This window comes from Hippocampus zosterae, chromosome 17 (genome assembly GCF_025434085.1).
Source record: "Hippocampus zosterae strain Florida chromosome 17, ASM2543408v3, whole genome shotgun sequence".
NCBI classification, from domain to species: domain Eukaryota; kingdom Metazoa; phylum Chordata; class Actinopteri; order Syngnathiformes; family Syngnathidae; genus Hippocampus; species Hippocampus zosterae.
The window spans coordinates 15802322-15826114 of NC_067467.1; the positions used below are offsets into that span (position 1 = coordinate 15802322).

Sequence of the window (23793 nt, forward strand, 5' to 3'; positions counted from 1 at the left end):
CGCTATATTCACTACAACGGCTTTCCTCTGCCCTTTATCTATGATTACGATATCTGGTTGGTTCGACATTACCATCTTGTCAGTCTGGATCTGGAGGTCCCACGTGATCTTCGCCCTACCGTAACGATCACGGAACCCATTGAGCTGATATACGCTTCAACATCAGTGATCCTTGAGATGCTTGACTATAAGAGCAACCAGGGGAGTCATGAGATACGTTACCCACCATGTAGAAGACGGTTGGAGGCTAAGATCAAGGCAGCTCGGAAAGATGTGAGTCAATTGACGGAGGCCCAGAGAAGTGTGATGAAAAGGCCGATACCCGAAAGGTACATCCAGATGACCATACCTGAAGCACTCGAAACTCACAAACAAAGGCTCCAAGCCTTGTCCAGCCGCCAAAAGCGTTACACAAAACAGAATGATTTCAGACGAATAAACAGGCTGTTCGCAACACAACCTGCGAAAGTGTACGCTCAGTGGCAGGGTCCTAACAACAGAGCTGACCCACCAAGACTGGAATCTGAAAGGTACTGGAAAGGCATATGGGAGAAGGAGGTTGCACATAACAGCCGTGCCCAATTATTGGTGACACTGAGAGAGGAGCACAGCAACCTCCCTGAACAGAACCCAGTTACCATAACAGTCTCAGACATACAAGGAAGAGTCTCAGATATGAAGAACTGGACAGCACCAGGCCCGGACATGGTCCACACCTACTGGCTAAAGAAACTCACAGCACTCCATGAGCGCCTCACAGCACAAATGAACCAGCTGCTGAGGGATGGGACTCACCCAGGATGGCTAACCGAAGGCCGAACGATCCTGATCATGAAGGATCCCTCAAAGGGTGGAGTCCCATCCAACTATGGGCCAATAACCTGTCTCTCCACAACATGGAAGCTCATGTCAGGCATCATTGCGGCTAACATAATTGTACACATGGATCAATACATGAGCGAAGCACAGAAGGGCATTGGTAGTGATACCAGAGGAGCCAAACATCAGCTCCTGGTTGACAAAACAGTCGCACAAGACTGCAGGTACCGACGTACCAACCTGTGCACAGCCTGGATTGATTACAAGAAAGCCTATGACTTGATGCCACATACATGGATCACTGAATGCTTGGAGTTGTATAAGGTGAACAGGACCCTAAGAGCCTTCGTTGCGATGAGGATGTGGAAAAGCCAAGTAATCACCAAGACAGGCTATGGATACCGCCTCAGAAATGGAGCTACGATCAGTCACCTCCTCTACATGGATGACATAAAGCTGTATGCTAAGAGCGAAAGGGAGATAGACTCCCTGATCCACACAACCAGGATCTTCAGCAGTGACATCGGGATGTCATTCAGGCTTGAGAAATGTATTCGGATGGTGACTAAGAGAGGAACGGTAGTCCGCACTGAAGGGGTCTCACTCCCTGAAGGAACAATAGCAGACATTGAGGACAGCTACAAGTACCTCGGTATACCATAGGCCAATGGCAACCTTGAACTGGCAACAAGGAAAGCGGCTATGGCCAAATACCTCCAGCGAGTGAGGCATTTTACCGGTCGATCTACGTCCCAATCCTCATCTATGGTCACGAGCTATGGGTCGTGACCGAAAGAACGAGATCCCGGATACAAGCGGCCGAAATGAGTTTCCTCCGCAGGGTGTCCGGGCTCTCCCTTAGAGATAAGGTGAGAAGCTTGGTCATCCGGGAGGGGCTCAGAGTCGAGCCACTTCTCCTCCACATCGAGAGGAGCCAGATGAGGTGGCTTGGGCATCTGGCATTTTACCGGTCGATCTACGTCCCAACCCTCATCTATGGTCACGAGCTATGGGTCGTGACCGAAAGAACGAGATCCCGGATACAAGCGGCCGAAATGAGTTTTCTCCGCAGGGTGTCCGGGCTCTCCCTTAGAGATAAGGTGAGAAGCTCGGTCATCCGGGAGGGGCTCAGAGTCGAGCCACTTCTCCTCCACATCGAGAGGAGCCAGATGAGGTGGCTTGGGCATCTGATTCGGATGCCTCCTGAGCGCCTCCCTGGTGAGGTGTTCCGGGCATGTCCCACCGGGAGGAGACCACGGGGAAGACCAAGGACACGCTGGAGAGACTATGTCACCCAGCTGGCCTGGGAACGTCTCGGGATCCCCCGGGGAGAGCTGGAAGAAGTAACTAGGGAGAGGGAAGTCTGGGCTTCCCTGCTAAAGCTGTTGCCCCCGCGACCCGGCCCCGGGTAAGCGGTAGATGATGGATGGATGGATGGAGTGAGGCAAGTCCTAAGAAGCCAGCTCAATGGCAAGAATAAGACCCTGGCAATAAACAGATATGCCCTGCCAGTGATCAGATACCCTGCAGGAATAATAAGGTGGCCTAAGGAACAGATTCAGACCACGGACGTTAGGACCCGAAAGCTGATATTGCTGATACATAGCCGAAATATTCTGATATTCTGAATATTCTGATATGGACACAATATTTATTTTGTAAAGTGCCTTGTACAATTGTAGTTGTTGTGAGAGCTCTATATCAGGGGTGCATGTTCGTAATATACTTTTTGTGTTAATGCACACTGAACCCTAATCATCCTATCAGTCTCACTTTCACAAAAAATATTTAAAAAACAAAATAAAATAAAGCAGGTCACATTTAACGTACGGTGGCGTGTGAAGTGTGTCACCGGTTGCAAGCGCTCAGCAGTCTGCAATGGCAGTTTGCGATCAGAGCTATTGCGATGAAGCCTTTATTATTATTATTATTAATTCATCTTCCGAGCCGCTTGATCCTCACTAGTGTCGCGGGCGGTGCTGGAGCCCATCCCAGTTGTCTTCGGGCAGTAGGCGGGAACACCCTGAATCGGTTGCCAGCCAATCGCAGGGCACACAGAAATGAACAACCATTCACACTCACACTCACACCTAGGGACAATTTAGAGTGCTCAATCAGCCTGCCACGCATGTTTTTTTTGTAATGTGGGAGGAAACCGGAGCACCCGGAGAAAACCCACGCAGGCCCGGAGAGAACATGCAAACTCCACACAGGGAGGCCGGAGTTGGAATCGAACCCGGTACCTCTGCACTGTGAAGCCGACGTGTTAACCACTGGACTACCGGGCCGCCCTATTATTATTATTATTATTATTATTATTATCAAACAAAGTGGATTTCGTGTACAATTCCCCAATGTCACTTTCAACGAATGGGAATCTTGTGGACCGAAAGAAGCATTTTAAAACTGTATGCGTGAGCTCCAATAGTTAACAGGCTGCAATAGTGAGTTGCATGCCTCAGCAGCAGTCTATTGCTCATCATGTCATGCGCGCGTGCACAGTAACGCATCGATCGTGCGAGGTTGGTTGATCGAAAAGTAGATCTTCGTTCAAAAATGTTTGGGCACCTCTGCTCTGTATAAGTAAACCTGTATTGACTGGCATGAAAAAATATATACTGTATATATACAGTATATAGAGGCCAGGAAGCTTGAGGGTTCTGTGTAGTATCCTTGCTGTTCCCAGCACTGCACATTTCTGGACTGAGATGTCCGATGTTGTTCCCGGGATCTGTTGCAACTTCTCATCTAGTTTGGGGGTATATATATAGATATATCTATATCTATCTATCTATCTATCTATCTATCTATCTATCTATCTATCTATCTATCTATCTATCTATCTATCTATCTATCTATCGCTTATATATATATATATATATATATATATATATATATATATATATATAAGCCACAAATCTCAAATATTCGCAAAGATATTTCAGATTTTTATTAATGTACTTATTTATTTATTTATTGTAACCAAGTAACTTGAAGTGTCTGTGTCAGTCATCTACGTCATTGTAATCACAGAAACTCATAATCCGGAAGTCATTTGAAGATTTCCATGCTCTTCTCTAGTTACTGACGGAAGGTGAACGTTTGACAATGTTCTTTTGTTCAGCATTGTGGTAAAGTCTCTCAGGTCGGACAACTCAATTACGATCATTATTAAGTCTCATTTGTAAAGATTCTGAGTTGACATTGAAGTCATCCTGCTGTAACATGAGCAGTACATTATTGGGTGAGAAATTCAACAGGATAATGCTTAAGAATGTGTGCATGTATGGTTTCAACCATTTCACAACTGGAGATATTATATTTCCTCGTGCCAGTGACTGAATTTCTCATTGATTCCATCATGACTGTTAGTTATCTTATCCGGTCGTTTCAGAGTCTTGAACTGACTTGAATTTGAATGGCACATTTAAGGGGATATTTCCTATTCGGTACAAATCATTTTGTGTATTGGGTTGAAACAGTGCACAACTCACTAAAAGTTAAACCAGGAAACGGTTCCCCTTGCCACAAGCCAGGAAATGCATCATCCTCTGACTGACACACACGCACAAACATACACGCTGTGGCACACCCCTGCTTACACACAAGAAGTGAGATGACATCCTGCCCAGTTGTTGTGTGTCATTGCTGAACTGCCAGGTTCTCCAAGCAACAGGTAAAAGAACACTTCTCTTCTTCCTGTGTTTAGACCCTTTAAACTATTATGTGGTTGGATCAGTGACATTATTCATGTTTGCATTTATTTCTTTATTTTATTCCATAGTAAAACTTCTGCCTTGGTTGGGAATCCAGATTTGGATATGTAAAAACTTTCAACTGGGATTTTGTTAATCTTCTTGGAGGAGATTGATGAGGATGAATGATGACAATTGTTTAATTTTCTTTTGAAATGGCAAGTTTTGGTCTTGGTTTTTGTTTCTCGATTCCTTGGTTACTTTGCCTTTGGGTAAGTGGAAAGGAACATACGGTACAATTCAGTGTATCAGAGGTGACCAAAAGCCTTGGCTCATGTGAGTACTGCCATTTATTATGACAATTAAGTTTAGTCTTGCCAGAGTATGACAAATTGGAGCAACACGTTCCACAAAACATCATGATGTATGTATTCGGAAAATTTATATATATATATTCACCTTAAAAAAAAAAAGACCATTCCCATGTAAAACTGCTTCACTTTGAGAGTGGATGAAGGCTCAGCATTCCTACATTTCCTTTTATCATATGCTGCGCATTTAACTTATATTATGAAGCACAGTCACTCGTATACGGACTTTACGAAATTATTGCATCCAGTGATTTATGTTTGCATTGTGGTGCGAGGGCTTCCAGACATCAACCTAGCGTATGCCTCGAGGAAAGTTTACAACAGAATGCTATGGATCTAGAGCCTCAACAGACACACCCATTACAGAGTGAAGTGAGGTTACTGTGTCAGCTGGCGACTTGGAAGGAAAGTGTCTATTATTGGAATTAAATACTGACGATATTACATTTGTAATTGAAATCCGGCTTTGACAGCTGCCATGACCTCTCCACGTATGTAATCTTCTCACTTTAGACACAATATGTTACTAGCCAATCAAATGTACAGTACAACATTATTGTGCATGCTATCCCTTAGTGGCTGAATGAAGATGGAACATAATCTAGTTCTCCCCCACCCCTTAATATTGCAATTTAATTTGCAATTTATTTGGGGGATTTGTTTTTCAGGTCCTTTCTCTAATGTAATTTTCAAAAATTAATCTCCAACAACAAACAATATTGACCTTATGGGCATTGTAGAATCCAGAGGTAAAGGTAAATGAAGCATTCATTCATATGAAAGACCACATATCAACTTCAATTACAGCTTGGTCAGCGTATTGTAAACTTAAGGCGTATAAAAAAAGTAGTGTGTTTCCGGTAACCCGACCGACCGAAAATTTCTACGTCGTAAATAAACTTTAGGGTCGGCATTTTTTTCAAATTTACATCGGTGCAAACTCTCGATATTCACACTGAGCGCATGCGTTGTTTGCCCTGTCGTGTGTCAACAACATTGAAACATGGTGGCGGCCGCGATCTCCGACGACAGTTTAAACCGCGTTTTCTGTGTTACAGTCGCATGCTCGCACCGTAATGTTAAGAAAACAGCATCCATTGATGTATTGAAAATTAACTATTTGATGAACACCACGGGCCAAGTAAAAACCGAGTGTTTAGGAGGACGCCCCGGCCCCCGAGTCCGGAGCGGGGAGAAAACTAAATAGGTGGCGGTGGCCGCGGAGCGGCGGGTTGTATGTCTTCTTGTTTTATGTTTTATGGTTATTTTGTTTAAATTTTTGATGGGGAAAAATAAAAAGATTTTAAAAAAACTTTGTCTGACCTACCGACCCTATGCTGAAATTTCATGTTACCCGAAACAAACTATCTTTTATTTGGCCTAAATACTGTACATACTATTCTGTAAAGGTGCAAACTGAAGTGCAGATTACAACAATCATGTAAACAAATCAGCGGCTTTGGCACTTTCGGCATATCACTTTCTTTCATGAAACATGATCCAGAATGTAAACGTGGATTGCACTTCGTGATCACTCAATTTCTAAAATCAATCAATAAACAATAATCCGGTGGCACTTCCACTTCCTACGCGTTACTTCATTTCATTAATTAAACATGACAGGTAAAGATGTACTGCAGTTCTTAAATCACTTACTCTTATATAAATTGATCAATAAATATACTATACATGGATAAAATTAAAGCCTACTCGCTCTCCAGGTAGTAACATCACACAACCCCACCGGAAGGAAAGGTATGATCATGCCTACTTAAAGATGGCATTAAACATCTTGTCGAACTGACTTTTGGTTTGAAACAGTTTTATTATTCCACAAGCAGGAAGTTTTAACCATGCGAGGTGAAAAAGATCAGCTGAAAGCTAGCACTGCAGCATTAGCTTAGCATTCTGGGACCCCCCCCCCACACACACACACACAACCTCCGCCTCCCCTCTACTGTCAATAAAGTAATGAGCATTTAAACCACATCCTCTAAGATTACAAAAATCCCGCTTCTTCAAATCGTGATTACATTGCAAGTGCAATTTACCATTCACCCCTTGTGGTGATGATATCTGTTACCATGAGTGACTGGAAAGTTTTTTTTGGGGCAGTAAAGTCAGCTAGGAATGTGAACAAGAAGCAATGTAGTGTATTCCAGGATACTGATTGATCTGTCATGACTTTGGTGTCCAAATATTGCCTTGGGATTTTTTTTTTCATGTGATCTGATTGAGGGTTAATGGCCAACATGAAAACTTGAATTGACATTTACTAATTGACTGGAATTTAAAATTGCTAATGGCCATGCAAGTGTCAAACAGACGAAAAGCACTCTTATTAATACATAAAAGCAATTCAAGACAAACTGTACACCCTCTTCACGTCAATGACAGCTGAAGAGGGCACCCAAAATCAAATCCAAGATGTGCTTCAAAGGTGATGCCTCAGAACTCAACCGAACAAGGCAATCGCAAACAAATTGCAGTCGGCAGCTCACACCAGCCGATTGACCCACACACTCATACTAAGTTTTTGCAACGCTAAAGCTGCAACACCTGGTGTATATATTGGGAAGTAATATTTTGAAGCACCACATGTACTGTATATATTTTTCATTGAAACAGAAACAGCATGGTGCGATTGTCAAGAAAGAAGTCGTGTGTTGTCGAAGGTGATTTTTTTTCATCTTAGTCCTGAAAACCAAAACCATCTGACATTGCATTGTGATCTCTGAAGCAAGGCTTTCCTCTGTCTTCAACCGAGCAGGAAACCTATAAAAGCTTATTCTGGTGTTTCCCTTTGCGATCATGGGAGTGAGGCGTTGCTGCACCGCCTAAAACAGCAATGGTTCACCACATTTCAATTTTATGAAGTATTACAATAAATCAGAGGGAACGTCATGACAGCGCATGTCTTGAGTTCTACATTGTCGTTCAGTCGCCTCCAAAATGGCAGATATGTGGATGAAGACGCTGATGATGACGCACATTGCACGTTCCCCATTGAAAAGTGTGTGTGGGGGCTGAAAAAAAGTATGTTTGTGGGATGGGGTTTGGGTAAAAAGTGCATAAATCCATCAATACATCCATTTTCTGTCTCTTAACTCAAGCAAAAAGTGAGGAGGACAAGAGTGAGTTTCTTTTCCGAATTAAAGTTACATTCAGCTACTATGTCTGTAATGGAGCCACATGAGCGTCATTCTGGTGGCAGTATTTTCTCTGTTCACATTGACAGACAGGTCAGCCAAGACAGGGTAAATGATTCTGACAGAAAAGAGGGGGAGGACAACGCACAGGGGAGGTGTTCTTCTCCACATGGGGATTAGTGGAAGCTTCTTGGCCAATTTACATGTGAATGGATCCCGGTGCTGCTTTTAGCCACCAAAACCCCCCTCTCCTTCCCTCTCTTTGGCCGGCTCCTCACATCAGGGAGAAACAGAGAGAGCGTGAGGCAATCAGAGTGGTAACGATACAAAGGCAAGCGTGCAGGACATCACCGTTGTTGTTGTGTTGGACAAACTTTGAGAAAGGAACGTTCAAATACACCATAACCAAAAGTGAATTCTTCTGAACCGTTCCCTGCACAGGCTGCCAGAGCATCGCACAAGTCGGAATTTTGAATGGTCGAAGGTAGGAATTTTCTTTTTGTTCTTGACACCCATGGGTATCAATGGGGTACGCTGTCTCCTGTGCCAACAATGAAAGCTGACAGGACTGGTCCATTTTGGCGCTCAGAATGGGGAAGGAGGGAAGATGGCTGTTGAGCAACCTCTTTGAAACTTGAATCAAACAGTCCTTCAAGTAAGTTGATTGTGGCACGCAAGAATCTGCGATAAATTCAACCTTAAGCCTTGCTTATTGGTTTAAGATGGCACTGTCAAATATTCTGTGTATAAATTGTGTAGCACGAATAAAATTACCATTTTAAGGAGATCCTGTATATGTAATTTGCCTTTGAGGCCATTAAAAAGAAAATATGCCTAACCCTATCTAGATAAGTAATATCAGTATTATTTTGGTTCAAAGCACGAATCCTACTTTTAATGTTTACTCTCCAATAGATTACTTATTGTCCAAAATAATATCTATCCATTCATTTTCTAATCCGCCCGAGGGTCGCGGGCATGCTGGAGCCTATCGTGGCTGTCTTAACTGGTTGCCAGCCAATCGTAGGGCACACGTTGACGAACAACCATTCGTACTCAGAATTCCAAAATAATACTTCTTTCTGGAAAAAAAAAACAAAAATGGGCCCCAAATCCAATTAGGTCACAATGACGTTGCAAATAAAGGGAAAGAACAAATCATTGAAATTTGAGCCACATTACATAAAATTTGACTTCTTCTTTCAAGCCATCATAGCAACTAATACGGCATGTATCGATACATTAGTATATGTATTATATTGTACCGAACTCGATGAAATGGCCGGCATGTAGGTGCCCAGGGAGCTATAAGGAGTTGTTAGTACCTTGTCTTTTAAGTGACCACATTTGCATATGGTCAACAACACATTTAGAACATGAATATTGGCAGTATTCGGGTTTTTAAGGTTCATGGACAGGTGTGCAAAAATACAAATATGCTCTTATTCGGTTTTATTTCTTAATTGAATCCATCCATCCATCCATCCATCTTCTACCGCTTATCCGAGGTCGAGTCGCGGGGGCAGCAGCTTTAGGAGGGAAGCCCAGACTTCCCTCTCTCCAGCCACTTCTTCTACCTCTTCCCAGGGGATCCCAAGGCGTTCCCAGGCCAGCTGGGTGACATAGTCTCTCCAGCGTGTCCTGGGTCGTCCTCGGGGTCTCCTCCCGGTGGGACATGCCCGGAACACCTCACGAGGGAGGTGTTCAGGAGGCATCCGAATCAGATGACCAAGCCACCTCATCTGGCTCCTCTCGATGTGGAGGAGAAGCGGCTGAACTCTGAGCCCCTCCCGGATGACCAAGCTTTTCATCTTATCTGTAAGGGAGAGCCCGACACCCTGTGGAGAAAGCTCATTTCGGCCGCTTGTATCCGGGATCTCTTTCTTTCGGTCACGACCCATAGCTCGTGACCATACAATACAATACAATACAATACAATACAATACAATACAATACATGCTGATTTATATAGCGCTTTCACAACAGCGGAGGCTGTAACAAAGCGCTTTACAAAACAGTTAACATAAAGTAAAATAATAAACACAACACATAACATAAAACACGGACAGTCGTGCAGTCCTAACCACTTTTCCGTCACACGCTTTGTTGTTTGAAGCGGTTTGAGATGAAAGAGGAGAGAATCAAAGTGTCCTTTAACCAGTGGATCAGAGACGTCATGCTCAAAATGTGCACACGTCGGCTACAAGCTAAGTTTCAAAGTCAACAAGAAGCTGTAGCATCCATTGACGAAAAAAGAGATTGGTTCACCTCTCCTGTCCCATGGAAATCCATTTCAATTCCAAGCGGCGACTCACGGTTCCAAATACGCATCGGCGCTCTTCGCCAACGCTCCTCTCTCCTCATCCTCAACGTCAGCGGCCATCCATCCAGCCGCACCAACGCCAACTGTCCAACAGCGCTGACATAGCCACTGAACAAATCGGGGTTGTGAAAAATGCTGCCCATTACTGGCGCAAAAACCACAAGCGCCCCAGGTCTGTCCAGCACCGACAGTCAATGCGCCGACGTTCCTCCCAATCAAAATCTGTGCTGGTGCAGGCGTGCTGCCGAGAAGGCGCAACCACCAAGCACAGATACTGCTCCTTTGACGAATGTCGTGGCCAAAAAGTGCTGAAAATAGTCCATATCAGGTCTACACAATGAAACAACAAACAACATGTGACAAAACAAAAGACAAAAACAGCAAAAAAGAACAAAAAAGCAAGGCTCTTGAAGAGCACTTGCCGAAGGCTGCCTACTCGGGCGCCATCTTGAAAAGAAAAAAAAAACATAGATGAGGGTTGGAACGTAGATCAACCGGTAAATTGAGAGCTTCGCCCTTTGGCTCAGCTCCTTCTTTACCACGACAGACCGATACAAAGTCCGCATCACAGCAGACGCTGCACCGATCCGCCTGTCGATCTCTCGCTCTCTTCTGCCCTCACTCGTGAACAAGACCCCAAGATACTTAAACTCCGCCACTTGGGGCTAGATCTCCTCCCCGACCCGCAGGGGGCACTCAACCCTTTTCCGACTGAGGACCATGGTTTCAGATTTGGAGGTGCTGAGCTTCATCCCAACCGCTTCACACTGCTGTGAAACGCTCCAGTGAGAGTTGGAGAGCCCTGCTTGAAGGAGCCACAGTACCACATCATCTGCAAAAAGCAGAGATGTAATACTGAGGTAACCTAAATGACCCCCTCAATGCTTTGGCTGCGCCTACAAATTCTATCCATAAAGGTTATGAACAGAATCGGCGACAAAGGGCAGCCTTGGCGGAGTCCTACGCTCACTGGAAATGATTCCGACTTACTGCTGGCAATGCGAACCAAACTCTGACATCGGTGGTACAGTGACCGAACAGCCCGTATCAGGGGGTTCGGTACCCCATACCCACGAAGCACCCCCCACAGAACTCCCTGAGGTACATGGTCAAACGCCTTCTCCAAATCCAAAAAACACGTGTATACTGGTTGGGTGAATTCCCACATACCCTCGAGGACCCTGCTAAGGGTGTAGAGCTGGTCCACTGCTCCATGGCCGGGACGAAAACCACACTGCTCCTCCTCAATCTGAGGCTTGACTTTCTGATGGACCCTGCTCTCCAGCACCCCTGAATATACCTTACCAGGGAGGCTGAGGAGTATGATCCCTCTGTAGTTAGAACACACCCTCCGGTCCCCCTTTTTAAAAAGAGGGACTACCACCCCGGTCTGCCAATCCAGAGGCACTCTCCCCGTTGACCACAACGATGTTGCAGAGGCATCAACCAGGACAGCCCCACAATATCCAGAGCCTTGAGTAACTCTGGGCAGATCTCATAAACCCCTCGGGCTTTGCCACCGAGGAGCTTTTTAACCACACCGGTGACTTCAACCACAGAGATAGGACAGCCCACCTCAGGGTCCTCAGACTCTGCTTCCTCCAAGGAAGGCGTGTTGGTGGAGTTGAGAAGGTCTTCGAAGAACTCTGCCCACCGGTTCACAACGTCCCGAGTTGAAGTCAGCAGTGCCCTATCCCCACTGTACACAGTGTTAGTGGTGCACTGGTTCCCCCTCCTGAGACGTCGGATGGTGGACCAGAATTTCCTCGAAGCCGCCCGGAAGTCTGCTTCCATGGCCTCACAGAACTCTTCCCACGCCTGGGTTTTTGCCTCGGCGACCACCGAAGCTGTGTTCCGCTTGGCCAGTAGATACCCATCAGCTGCCTGTGGGGGTCCCACAGGTCATAAAAGCCAAGAGGACTCCTTCTTCAGCTTGACGGCATCCCTTATTGCTGGTGTTCACCAGAGGAGTATGGGGGTTGCCACCACGACAGGCACCAACCACCTTACGTTCACAACTCAGATTGGTCGCCTCGAACAATTGAGGCACGGAACATGGTCCATTCGGACTCAATGTCCCCTGCCTCCCCCGGAACATGGGAAAAGTTCTGCCGGAGGTGGGAGTTGAAACTCTTTCTGACAGAGGATTCCGCCATACGCTCCCAACAAACCCTCACAGTACGTTTAGGTCTGCCAGGAAGGACCGGCATCTTCCCCCACCATCGGAGCCTACGGAGGGGTTTATTAAATCCATTAGAGTGAATTCAGCCAGCACACATCACGGCAACGGAATGAATGAATGAATCTTCTAAGCATCATCTCAGGGGTTTCACAATGTGTAGCTTGTGTAACTTGTGCATACTGTGTGCAGATTTAATTTCCCTCACAGGATGAATTAAGTATACTGTAAATCTATCGATCAGTCGAGATGAGAGCCAAAATCCGCTTCTTCAAGGTAGCTTAGTAATCGTCTCATGACTCATGGTGCATCATAAATTCAGGCTGAGCGTCAGACGTCAGTGCCCCGGGGGGAAATGTGTTGCATTCATGGGTTTTGCACCCAGTATGTCATCTGTTGTGCGTCATCGAAAATGTTTAGGTATACACCTTTTTTTCTGTACAATTGCAGATCTTTCTGTTACATATTTGTCATCTATATAAATCAGCATGTATTGTATTGTATTGTATTGTATCTTACGGCGGACTTTCAGACTACGACCCAATTTCTATTAATTAACACTTGGGACATCAACATTGATTTACTAGTCACAAAACGAATTCTGTCATGCAGTATGAGAACACCAGAGCTGTATTCTCAATTTATCTTGTTAAATAATAGTACGGATGAACATGTTTGCGCCTACCCCGTGACCCTGGTGTGGATAAGCTGTTGAGAGAATGGATGGATGGATGTTTAGCAATGTGTAGTTTAGTGTCAATAAAGGGCTCTAGACAAGTTTAGTTTGACGGGGCGGCATGTCTTGCATCCAGCCACAGGACAATGATGAAAGACAATCACTGGATCTGCTATCACTAACCGTATATAATACAGAAGGATGTCAACAACAACATAAATATTGACTACCTTTTTCATCTCAGTACAGTACATCTTGAATTTGAAAAGTGCCTCTGCAAGTTTATAAAATAGTTTTAACGAGTGGCAAAGCATAAAGGGCAAAAGGTATTCCATCCATGTTTGCCAACAATTCATAAATCTGCATTCTTTCACAGTCTCATTGTCTGTAGTAGGTCAGGTTAAAATCCACCCAAATGATTTTTCACCATCATGCTCTAATTTTCACAAGCCTATGCAGATAAAGGACAGCCATGTTAACACATTACTGGGGACAAAACTTCGAAGGTTTTGAGATACTTTGCGGTGCAATGAAAGCCAGTCTCTAACTGTGTCTTCACACAGTTTTCTCTTCTAATGTTATTTGTTTGACAAAGACAACCTCCCTTCACTGCCCAAAAGTTTCAGCACGACCGTCGCCTCTCCTCAGGAGCCAAGTCTTCTATTTGTCAAAGCATGAACACCTAAAATGAAGTCAGTCTCTCTCGGGAAGCTTTATTTACTTATTTATTTTTGGCCTGGGTTTTCCCTGCTTGCTGCCCTATGAAGTATCATTCCAAAGAGGGACTGTTGAGAACTCAAATTTGCTGTTAGGGAGTATCACAAGCATCTGAAGAGAGGCTGACGTTTAAGACCTGAGACTCACATCTGTTTGTGAGGAAAGCATTTGGCGTTGTCATGCTGACGTTGTCGCATCTAATCATCGGAATGCTAAAAGAGCTGTATGCATGTGCAGGCGGTGATGTCCTGCTTTTGATGAGTTCTGGCTCAAAGGGACAAGTGAATAGACGCGGACTTACCAAGACTGATGTACAAATTAGCTGAGGACAAAGTATGTGAACCCATGTGCTAATTAGAGAGCAAATCAGAGCCAGGAATTGCCTGAGCTCGAATCCAATCAATATGATCAGATTGGATTTGTTTGTTGCTGGTCCCTCTCTCTGGAATGACCTCCCACTGAACATTCGGCAAGCCTCCTCGCTGCCCATCTTCAAAGCCCTCCTCAAAAGTCACTTGTTTTCTTTGGCGTTCGACTCAGCATGACTTACTGTTTATTGTGCATGTTAAATCGCTCCATGTACAGCACTTTGTATGCAGCGAAGGCTGTTTGAAAGTGCTCTATAAATACTGTTGACTTGATTTGACTTGTAAAAGCTACCCTTCCTGATACACAGCCAGAGTTGAGCATTTACACTTGTCCGATAGTATTGATGGAAAACCTGCCAGTCCGTCACTGATCATCTCCCCTTTTCTGGCGGACCGACAGTTGTCGGTTACTTTGAAACACTTACCCGAAAAAGGGCAGTCTGCAGCATTTTTGGTAAGGAGAAGCGGGATGTGGAATTTCTATATTTTTTCTGTGTAAAGTGGTCTAAAATGTTTCTAAATGAATAAATGATATTCTCCATCCATCCATCCATCATCTACCGCTTATCCGGGGCCGGGTCGCGGGGGCAACAGCTTTAGCAGGGAAGCCCAGACTTCCCTCTCCCTAGCTACTTCTTCCAGCTCTCCCCGGGGGATTCCGAGGCGTTCCCAAGCCAGCTGGGTGACGTAGTCTCTCCAGCGTGTCCTGGGTCTTCCTCGGGGTCTCCTCCCGGTGGGACATGCCCGGAACACCTCACCAGGGAGGCGCTCAGGAGGCATCCGAATCAGATGCCCAAGCCACCTCATCTGGCTCCTCTCGATGTGGAGGAGAAGCGGCTCGACTCTGAGCCCCTCCCGGATGACCGAGCTCCTCACCTTATCTCTAAGGGAGAGCCCGGACACCCTGCGGAGAAAACTCATTTCGGCCGCTTGTATCCGGGATCTCGTTCTTTCGGTCACGACCCATAGCTCGTGGCCATAGATGAGGGTTGGGACGTAGATCGACTGGTAAATTGAGAGCTTCGCCCTTTGGCTCAGCTCCTTCTTTACCACGACAGACCGATACAACGTCCGCATCACAGCAGACGCTGCACCGATCCGCCTGTCGATCTCTCGCTCCCTCCTGCCCTCACTCGTGAACAAGACCCCAAGATACTTAAACTCATCCACTTGGGGTAATATCTCCTCCCCGACCCGGAGGGGGCAATCCACCCTTTTCCGACTGAGGACCATGGTTTCAGATTTGGAGGTGCTGATTTTCATCCCAACCGCTTCACACTCGGCTGCGAAACGCTCCAGTGAGAGTTGTAGAGCCCCGTTTGAAGGAGCCAACAGCACCACATCATCTGCAAAAAGCAGGGATGTAATACCGAGGCCCCCAAAACAGACTCCCTCAACGCTTCGGCTGCGCCTAGAAATTCTGTCCATAAAGGTTATGAACAGAATCGGCGACAAAGGGCAGCCTTGGCGGAGTCCTACCCCCACTGGAAACGGTTCCGACTTACTGCCGGCAATGCGAACCAAACTCTGACATCGGTGGTATAGTGACCGAACAGCCCGTATCAGGGGGTTCGGTACGCCATACCCACGAAGCACCCCCCACAGAACTCCCCGAGGGACACGGTCAAACGCCTTCTCCAAGTCCACAAAACACATGTAGACTGGTTGGGCGAATTCCCACATACCCTCAAGGACCCTGCTAAGGGTGTAGAGCTGGTCCACTGTTCCACGGCCGGGACGAAAACCACACTGCTCCTCCTCAATCTGAGGCTCGACTTCCTGACGGACCCTCCTCTCCAGCACCCCTGAATAGACCTTACCAGGGAGGCTGAGGAGTGTGATCCCTCTGTAGTTGGAACACACCCTCCGGTCCCCCTTTTTAAAAAGAGGGACTACCACCCCGGTCTGCCAATCCAGAGGCACTCTCCCTGTTGACCACGCGATGTTGTAGAGGCGTGTCAACCAGGACAGCCCCACAACATCCAGAGCCTTGAGGAACTCCGGGCGGATCTCATCCACCCCTGGGGCCTTGCCACCGAGGAGCTTTTTAACCACATCGGTGACTTCAACCACAGAGATAGGAGAGCCCACCTCAGAGTCCCCAGGCTCTGCTTCCTCAAAGGAAGGCGTGTTGGTGGAGTTGAGGAGGTCTTCGAAGTACTCTGCCCACCGGTTCACAACGTCCCGAGTCGAAGTCAGCAGCGCCCCATCCCCACTGTACACAGTGTTAGTGGTGCACTGCTTCCCCCTCCTGAGACGTCGGATGGTGGACCAGAATTTCCTCGAAGCCGTCCGGAAGTCGGCTTCCATGGCCTCACCGAACTCTTCCCACGCTCGGGTTTTTGCCTCGGCGACCACCGAAGCCGCGGTCCGCTTGGCCAGTCGATACCCGTCAGCTGCCTCTGGGGTCCCACAGGCCATAAAGGCTCGATAGGACTCCTTCTTCAGCTTGACGGCATCCCTTACTGCTGGTGTCCACCAGCGAGTACGAGGATTGCCGCCACGACAGGCACCAACCACCTTACGGCCACAACTCAGATTGGCCGCCTCAACAATAGAGGCACGGAACATGGTCCACTCGGACTCAATGTCCCCCGTCTCCCCCGGAACATGGGAAAAGCTCTGTCGGAGGTGGGAGTTGAAACTCCTTCTGACAGGGGATTCCGCCAGACGCTCCCAACAAACCCTCACTATACGTTTGGGTCTGCCAGGACGAACCGGCATCTTCCCCCACCATCGGAGCCTACTCACCACCAGGTGGTGATCAGTTGACAGCTCCGCCCCTCTCTTCACCCGAGTGTCCAGAACATGCGGCCGCAAATCCGATGATACAACTACAAAGTCGATCATCGAACTGCGGCCTAGGGTGTCCTGGTGCCAAGTGCACATATGGACACCCTTATGTTTGAACAAGGTGTTCGTTATGGACAATCCGTGGCGAGCACAGAAGTCCAATAACAAAACACCACTCGGGTTTTGATCGGGGGGGCCGTTCCTCCCAATCACGCCCCTCCAGGTATCACTGTCATTGCCCACGTGAGCATTGAAGTCCCCCAGCAGAACAATGGAGTCCCCAGCAGGAGTACTCTCCAGCACACCCTCCAAGGACTCCAAAAAGGGTGGGTATGCTGAGCTGCTGTTTGGTGCATATGCACAAACAACAGTCAGGACCCGTCCACCCACCCGAAGGCGGAGGGAGGCAACCCTCTCGTCTACCGGTGTGAACCCCAATGTACAGGCACTGAGCCGGGGGGCAATGAGTATGCCCACACCTGCTCTGCGCCTCTCACCGTGAGCAACTCCAGAGTGGAAGAGAGTCCAACCCCTCTCGAGAGAACTGGTACCAGAACCCAGGCTGTGTGTGGAGGCAAGTCCGACTATATCCAGTCGGAAATTCTCTGCCTCACACACCAGCTCGGGCTCCTTCCCTGCCAGAGAGGTGACATTCCATGTCCCAAGAGCTAGCTTCTGCAGCCGAGGATCGGACCGCCAGGGTCCCCGCCTTTGGCTGCCGCCCAGCTCGCATTGCACCCGACCCCTTTGGCCCCTCTCATGGGTGGTGAGCCCATGGGAAGGGGGACCCACGTTGCCTCTTCGGGCTGTGCCCGGCCGGGCCCCATGGGTGTAAGCCCGGCCACCAGGCGCCTGCCAACGAGCCCCACCTCCAGGCCTGGCTCCAGAGGGGGGCCCCGGTGACCCGCGTCCGGGCAAGGGAAACCTAGATCCATTTATTTTTGTCGTCATTGGGGTCTTTTGAGCCGTGCTTTGTCTGGCCCCTCACCTAGAACCTGTTTGCCATGGGTGACCCTGCCAGGGGCATAAAGCCCCAGACAACTTAGCTTCTAGGATCATTGGGACACACAAACCCCTCCACCACGGTAAGGTGACGACTCACGGAGGGGATATTCTCATAAGTAGCTTTTTATTGACATTCTTAAAATAGCGATGATGAAATGTAATTTAGTGATGGAGGCCTATTAAAAATAACAATGACGGATTGACGGACTGGGCTCGGCCAAAATAATGACACCTGACAGTGACGGACTTCTGGTTCCGACAGAATTTCACTGGCACGCCCACACAAGTCGTGTGAATTTGTGGAATTTGCTCCAACAGAACTGGGTTTGTCCATTCTGATTTGGATCAAGATCACATTATACATGACCTTTTTATGTGAAAATACAGGTAATTTGAAAGAGTCCACATATTTTTTCCTGCAACTGTGTACGACCTAAAAGGGGAAAATAAGCAGTTGATGAACACGTACCTTATTTTCTGATAAGGCGGCTTGAAAATTACATTGTTTTGTGTCGTTTCGACAAGGTTGTGTAAAATGGAATCATTTTTAACAACTTTTGACAGATGTCGAGGCTGAGTGGTGAGCACTGTTGCTATGGAGCAATTAGTAGATTGAATCTTTGACGTTCCTGGCCTTTCAATGTCTCATTTTCACATTCGGAATGTTTGTGTGTGGTACTTCTCCCACTGTTCAAAACAGAGACCGTGTTGCAATGTGATTCAGCCTAAGCTTCCCCAACCTCACACTGCAGTGTCTTGGCCCATACTATATTTGTTTCAGAAAAAAGAGGAGCTAAGTGTGACACCATTTCTTCAGATAGTCCTTCATCTCAAAGCATGATCAAAAAAGTCGTGGGTGCGTGAACAGATGCGCACTTAAAAAATGTGAGAGATCATGATTGTCTGCGATTACAGAATACATGTATATGTTTCTCCTTTCATTTGTGTGTCTATTGTTCGAGAACCACTGATCAGTGTGAGGGAAAAAAAAACCCTACTACTTTTGCTTCTCTTGCTGTGCAAAACCAGGACACAAAAAGGAAGAAGTCAGTTTGTGTAAATTGCATGTCCTCTTTGTTGTGTTCTAAATGAGTTTGTGTCAGTTCCTCCCCTACAATGTAGGGTGTTTGCCTTCGGTTTTTTCTGTCCTTAGTCAATAAGTTTGTGTCCGTTTCTCTCCGGCAATCTGACACACTGTTTGCATTTCACAGACATTACTAGTCATTACACACTCTGTCTGAGTGGGTTTAAGTGCACATATATGATTGACTTTGTCTTCTACACGCATGAGTCTCATCATTATCCTCCTCCTCAGAGGAAAAAAATGTTGCATGTAACTACCACTGAAATAATATATACAGTTTAAACTGATGTCAAATCTAGAGCTGCCATGTACTTTATGTGAAAATGAATAAAAACTAACTTCTGTGGAAATATAATTGAAAACATAATTGAACTCGGCATTTGTTACAGATAGCAAGAAAAAATTGTTATTTTAATAAGATAACAATGATTATTCGTATTCTGAATCAAGTGATCACTAAATAAATTGTCCTTAATACATCTTTTAAATGTTGGTTTTTGGAAAACATCACATTGTGCTAAATAAGTGTATATTGAACTTTTATTACAATAATATGAAAGCTTATTGCAGTATTTAAAGGAAAACCAGACTTTAATGTGTTTCACTTGTACTCTGTCACTACTCCTTAGGATTACCTGTGTCCCAATGGGTTTACAGTTGGATATTTTTAGCTGATTAAATGATGCAACTTAACACTTCGGGTTAGCTTCAGTGTGTGTGTGTGTGTGTGTGTGTGCGCGCAACTTTCTTGATGGAGCTCTCTTTATGCACATAATTATTGAACGTGAACAAAATAATAAGGATAATCTTTTTGCCAAAATGTACTTTTTTAAATACGTAAAATCAATCTGTGATATAGAAACACTCCTGCATCACCTCCTCTACCTTGAGACCAAACAGTCGCAGTCCTGTTGACTGCCTGCAAGCAGTGGGTGGAAACACAATAAAGTACAACAAAACAAAGAGGAAATAATGAAAGTGAGATGGAGCTATTACCGCAGGCTGTTGATTTTCAATCCCTGGAAGTGATTAATTTCACATATACAGTGGATATAAAAAGTCGAAGCATCCCTTTTCAAAACAAAAAAATGTTTATGAAAATGTATTATCAAGATAAATAATTTAAAAACATTTTCATTCTTTAATAAGCCCTATAATCTCTACAACTTCACAGAGAGAAAAAAATGGGGAGAAGTAGAAATAAAGAAATGAGATGTCGTTGCACAAATGAGGACACCCTCTTATAACCAGGATATGGCCGAGTGCAGAATTAACCAATCTTTTTCAAAACCTCATATTTTACCTGGCCTTTCAGCATGGGTGTGTCGACTTCTTGTATCGGCTGAAAGTCATTTTCATATAGATGCCTCAGTCATGCATTTGTGAGCGGACACGCATATGCACTCAACTGTCAATCCTCTTACAACACAGACCAGACTACTGACCCAGACTGTACACAAATACTTCACTTGATACTTCACTGGTCAGGTAAACCGGGAAGTGTATGTGCCACATTGAGTTTGCTTATCATGGTGAACACTGGCAAGCTTTCTCAATTTTGCATCCCTAAAATTCTAGAAAATCTATACAAATGAAATCATTCATGTTTAATAGTAATGTTTAAACAACAAAAATACAGCATCCACCCCTCCTTGCCTCAAATGTGTTTTGTTCGATTAATTGTAGGGCATTATTACTGTGTTAAGTTGGCGTTGACTGATGTTTTTGTTTTTTTTCGAGTCAGGAAATGTTTCAATTGGTCAGAGACAGACAAACCGTCTTCTGTTTAAATTGGAATGAAATAAGCGAGCTGTTGTTTCATGTGAATATGTTAACATTAAAGCTAAGGGACTGCTACAAGTTTCAGACAGTAACTGGATGCTCATGAAGACCATAACTCCTGTTTGGACACAGACGGAGGGAGGAGCAAACAGATGGCCTTGTTTTTCATGTTGTGCACTGCATCACATGTCAAGATCCTAAAAATGTCATATGTTTGTTGTTTTTAGCCCTTTCAGGGACGGCCATTACTACAGTGGACAACTTACCATGTTATCAGGTTTGAGGGTGCATGAAAGGGTTAACACCGGAAGGGTTAGTACTCACTGTAGGAGCTGGTTTAATCCAGGAAGAAAAAAAAATACATTGTTAATATTTACATTGAAGTGCTGCTGCACAAAAAAAGTTCCTCAAGAAATTCAAAGTCTTACAATATGTTTGTTTTATAAATATGAGACTTTCTTCTTTCATCGTGGCTTAACATTTAAATAACCTTTATCTGATTTGATTATGGGCGGCTCGGTGTCGAGTGGTTAGCACATCAACCTCACAGTGCAGAGGTCTTGGGTTCAATTCCAGCTCTGGCCTTAGTGTGTGGAGTTTGCATGTTCTCCCTGTGCCTGCGTGGGTTTTCTCCGGGTACTCTGGTTTCCTTCCGCATTCCAAAAACATGCAAGGCAGGCTAATTGAACACTCAAAATTGTCCCTACGTGTGAGTGTGAGCGTGGATGGTTGTTCGTCTGTGATTGTCTGACAACCGGTTCAGGGTGTCCCCCGCCTACTGCCTGAAGACAGACTTGTGAGGATAAAGCGGATCGGAAAATGGATTGGTGATTTCATCACATACTTGGCCCCAAAAGTGTTATGATTTTTCTTTCATAAATGTAGTAATAAATCAGTGAAGTTTATCTTGCTGAGCTGGGATCTGAGCATCCCTAAACCTCTGATCCTGAATTGCCTCCGATGTTTGGTGAGTGGTGTTAAAGCGGCTGTTAATAACACTGATGTGTTAAATTGCATGACATTTGTTGAGAGAATTTAAACTGAATCTAAGGGAAAATGTTACATTTCAAACTTTAGGTCATATTTTAAAAGAAAATAGATGTGAAAAATAGCAATTCATGAACACAATTATTCAAAACTCTTATACAACTAACCTCCAATCTATATCTGTGCATTTGTTTCACAGAAAGTACTGGAGATCTGAACATAGAAGTACCTTCTCTGATGGAGGAGAGGGAGGAGAAGGAGAATGGCATCATGGGTGAAGAGCAAGTCCCAGAGGAGAAGAGTGAAGCAATACTAGCAAGCACGGTTACAGAGAATTCTGACAAAGAAACTCAAGCAAATGGTGTGGACGTCCATGCAGAGGTGGAGGAGAAAGAAAAGGAGAAAGAAAAGGAGAAAAGAATGGAGGAGGGAGAGATGAAGAAAAAGGTGGAGTCAGAGGTGAAGGTGGAAATGTGCCGATCTGTCCAAGACTTCCAGCTGAGTTTTATCCGTGGCAGTGACCTGTTTGGATATGTGGGCATTGAGGCAGTGTTGGACCAGATGAGACACAAGACCATGAAAGCTGGCTTTGAGTTCAACATCATGGTGGTTGGTACGTGTCAAATCTGTGGTTGATTACATGTGTGATTGTTATTATGATTACGACCCCCGCAAATTTGTGGTTCGGCATTTGCAAATTATTTAGTCATTAATTTTATTGAAACCTGCCGCTCGCTCTCGACAACAAAAACAAAAAAACACTATATTTGCAATTTTCTATTATGTGACAAAAAAGTCAGATTTTTTTGTCTCAAAATACTGGCTACACAGGACAGTTCAGTCAGTGGTTAGAGTGGTGAAAAGTTACACAACACAAGACCCTGTTGGTCAAGGTCTTCATTCAGATTTAGATTCAGATTAAGAAAACTTTATTTATCCCCATGGGGTAATTTGGATTTAACGGCACGCTCTGCACAAGAAACATGAAAAACAATCACGAACATGGGATACAGTGCAAAGGGCCTGTCGGTACTCGCCGTATGTACAGCGGCCCAAGATCTTAGTTGAGAAAGTAAAACACATGGGAAGGAGAGGGGAAAAAACCATGCTCGAACTATCCTCTACTGAGGATAATTTAAGTCTAGGAAAAAAAAAGACCCAGCACGTCAAAAGCAAAGGACAGTTACAACAACTCACAAGACAAAACATGTAATGAGGGGGCGGATGGATGGGGCAGGGGCGCGACACGGCCCGACCGGCGAGCTGCCAGTCCATTCCAGCGCTCAGCAGATCAGTTCACATCGCGGGGAAAAAACAGGAACAATGAAGGCGCTGATGACAAGGGTGTGTATGTGCGTGTGACTGTCTGGTTATGTGTGTGTGTCAGGCCGCGGCTGCTTCGTCAAGGTCTGCTCATGGAGACAGTCCTGGCCTATCAGTCTATGGCCGAGAAGGAGTGGGTGATGGTAGGGCACTAGCTTCCATGCGTGCGTTCATCCAGGGGAAAGGTCGAGATAGCAGATGTTTTGGGAATGACTGCCTACAATTCCAGACAGCCTTGAGTCTGTGGTCTGTGTCTCTTCAATGGCGCCGATCAACCAAATCCACGATTTCTTTTCCGGAGCGCAGATCCCAATTTCTCCAAGTTGTTCTCCATCTTGCAATGACCCTCCAAACTGCATTGATTCTGCGGTTGAGCTCTGTCACCGCTTGAGTCTAAGTGTTGGATATCCGCGCTGTGCCATCCAAAAAGACCGGCAGCTTCTTCACTTCCAATAAAGCTCCTCCCATCAGTTGAATTTTTCGATAGATCAGGAAATGGCTAACACCAAACAGCAGCATACC

The 23793-nt window shown here is 45.6% G+C and overlaps 1 protein-coding gene across 4 annotated transcripts in view; it reads left to right on the forward strand.

Annotated features, from left to right (window-relative positions):
- The window catches only part of septin12 (septin 12), a 174755-nt gene that overhangs the window by 118274 nt on the left and 32688 nt on the right, over positions 1 to 23793 (forward strand). For 2 of the 4 annotated variants that reach the window (XM_052049631.1, XM_052049630.1), the window contains exon 3: positions 22148 to 22561. In XM_052049631.1, coding sequence (XP_051905591.1) covers positions 22148 to 22561 — 414 coding nt within the window. Of the gene's footprint in view, positions 1 to 4387; positions 4496 to 8301; positions 8519 to 22147; positions 22562 to 23793 lie in introns of those variants that run through there. The other 2 variants (XM_052049633.1, XM_052049632.1) reach the window with 2 other exon arrangements.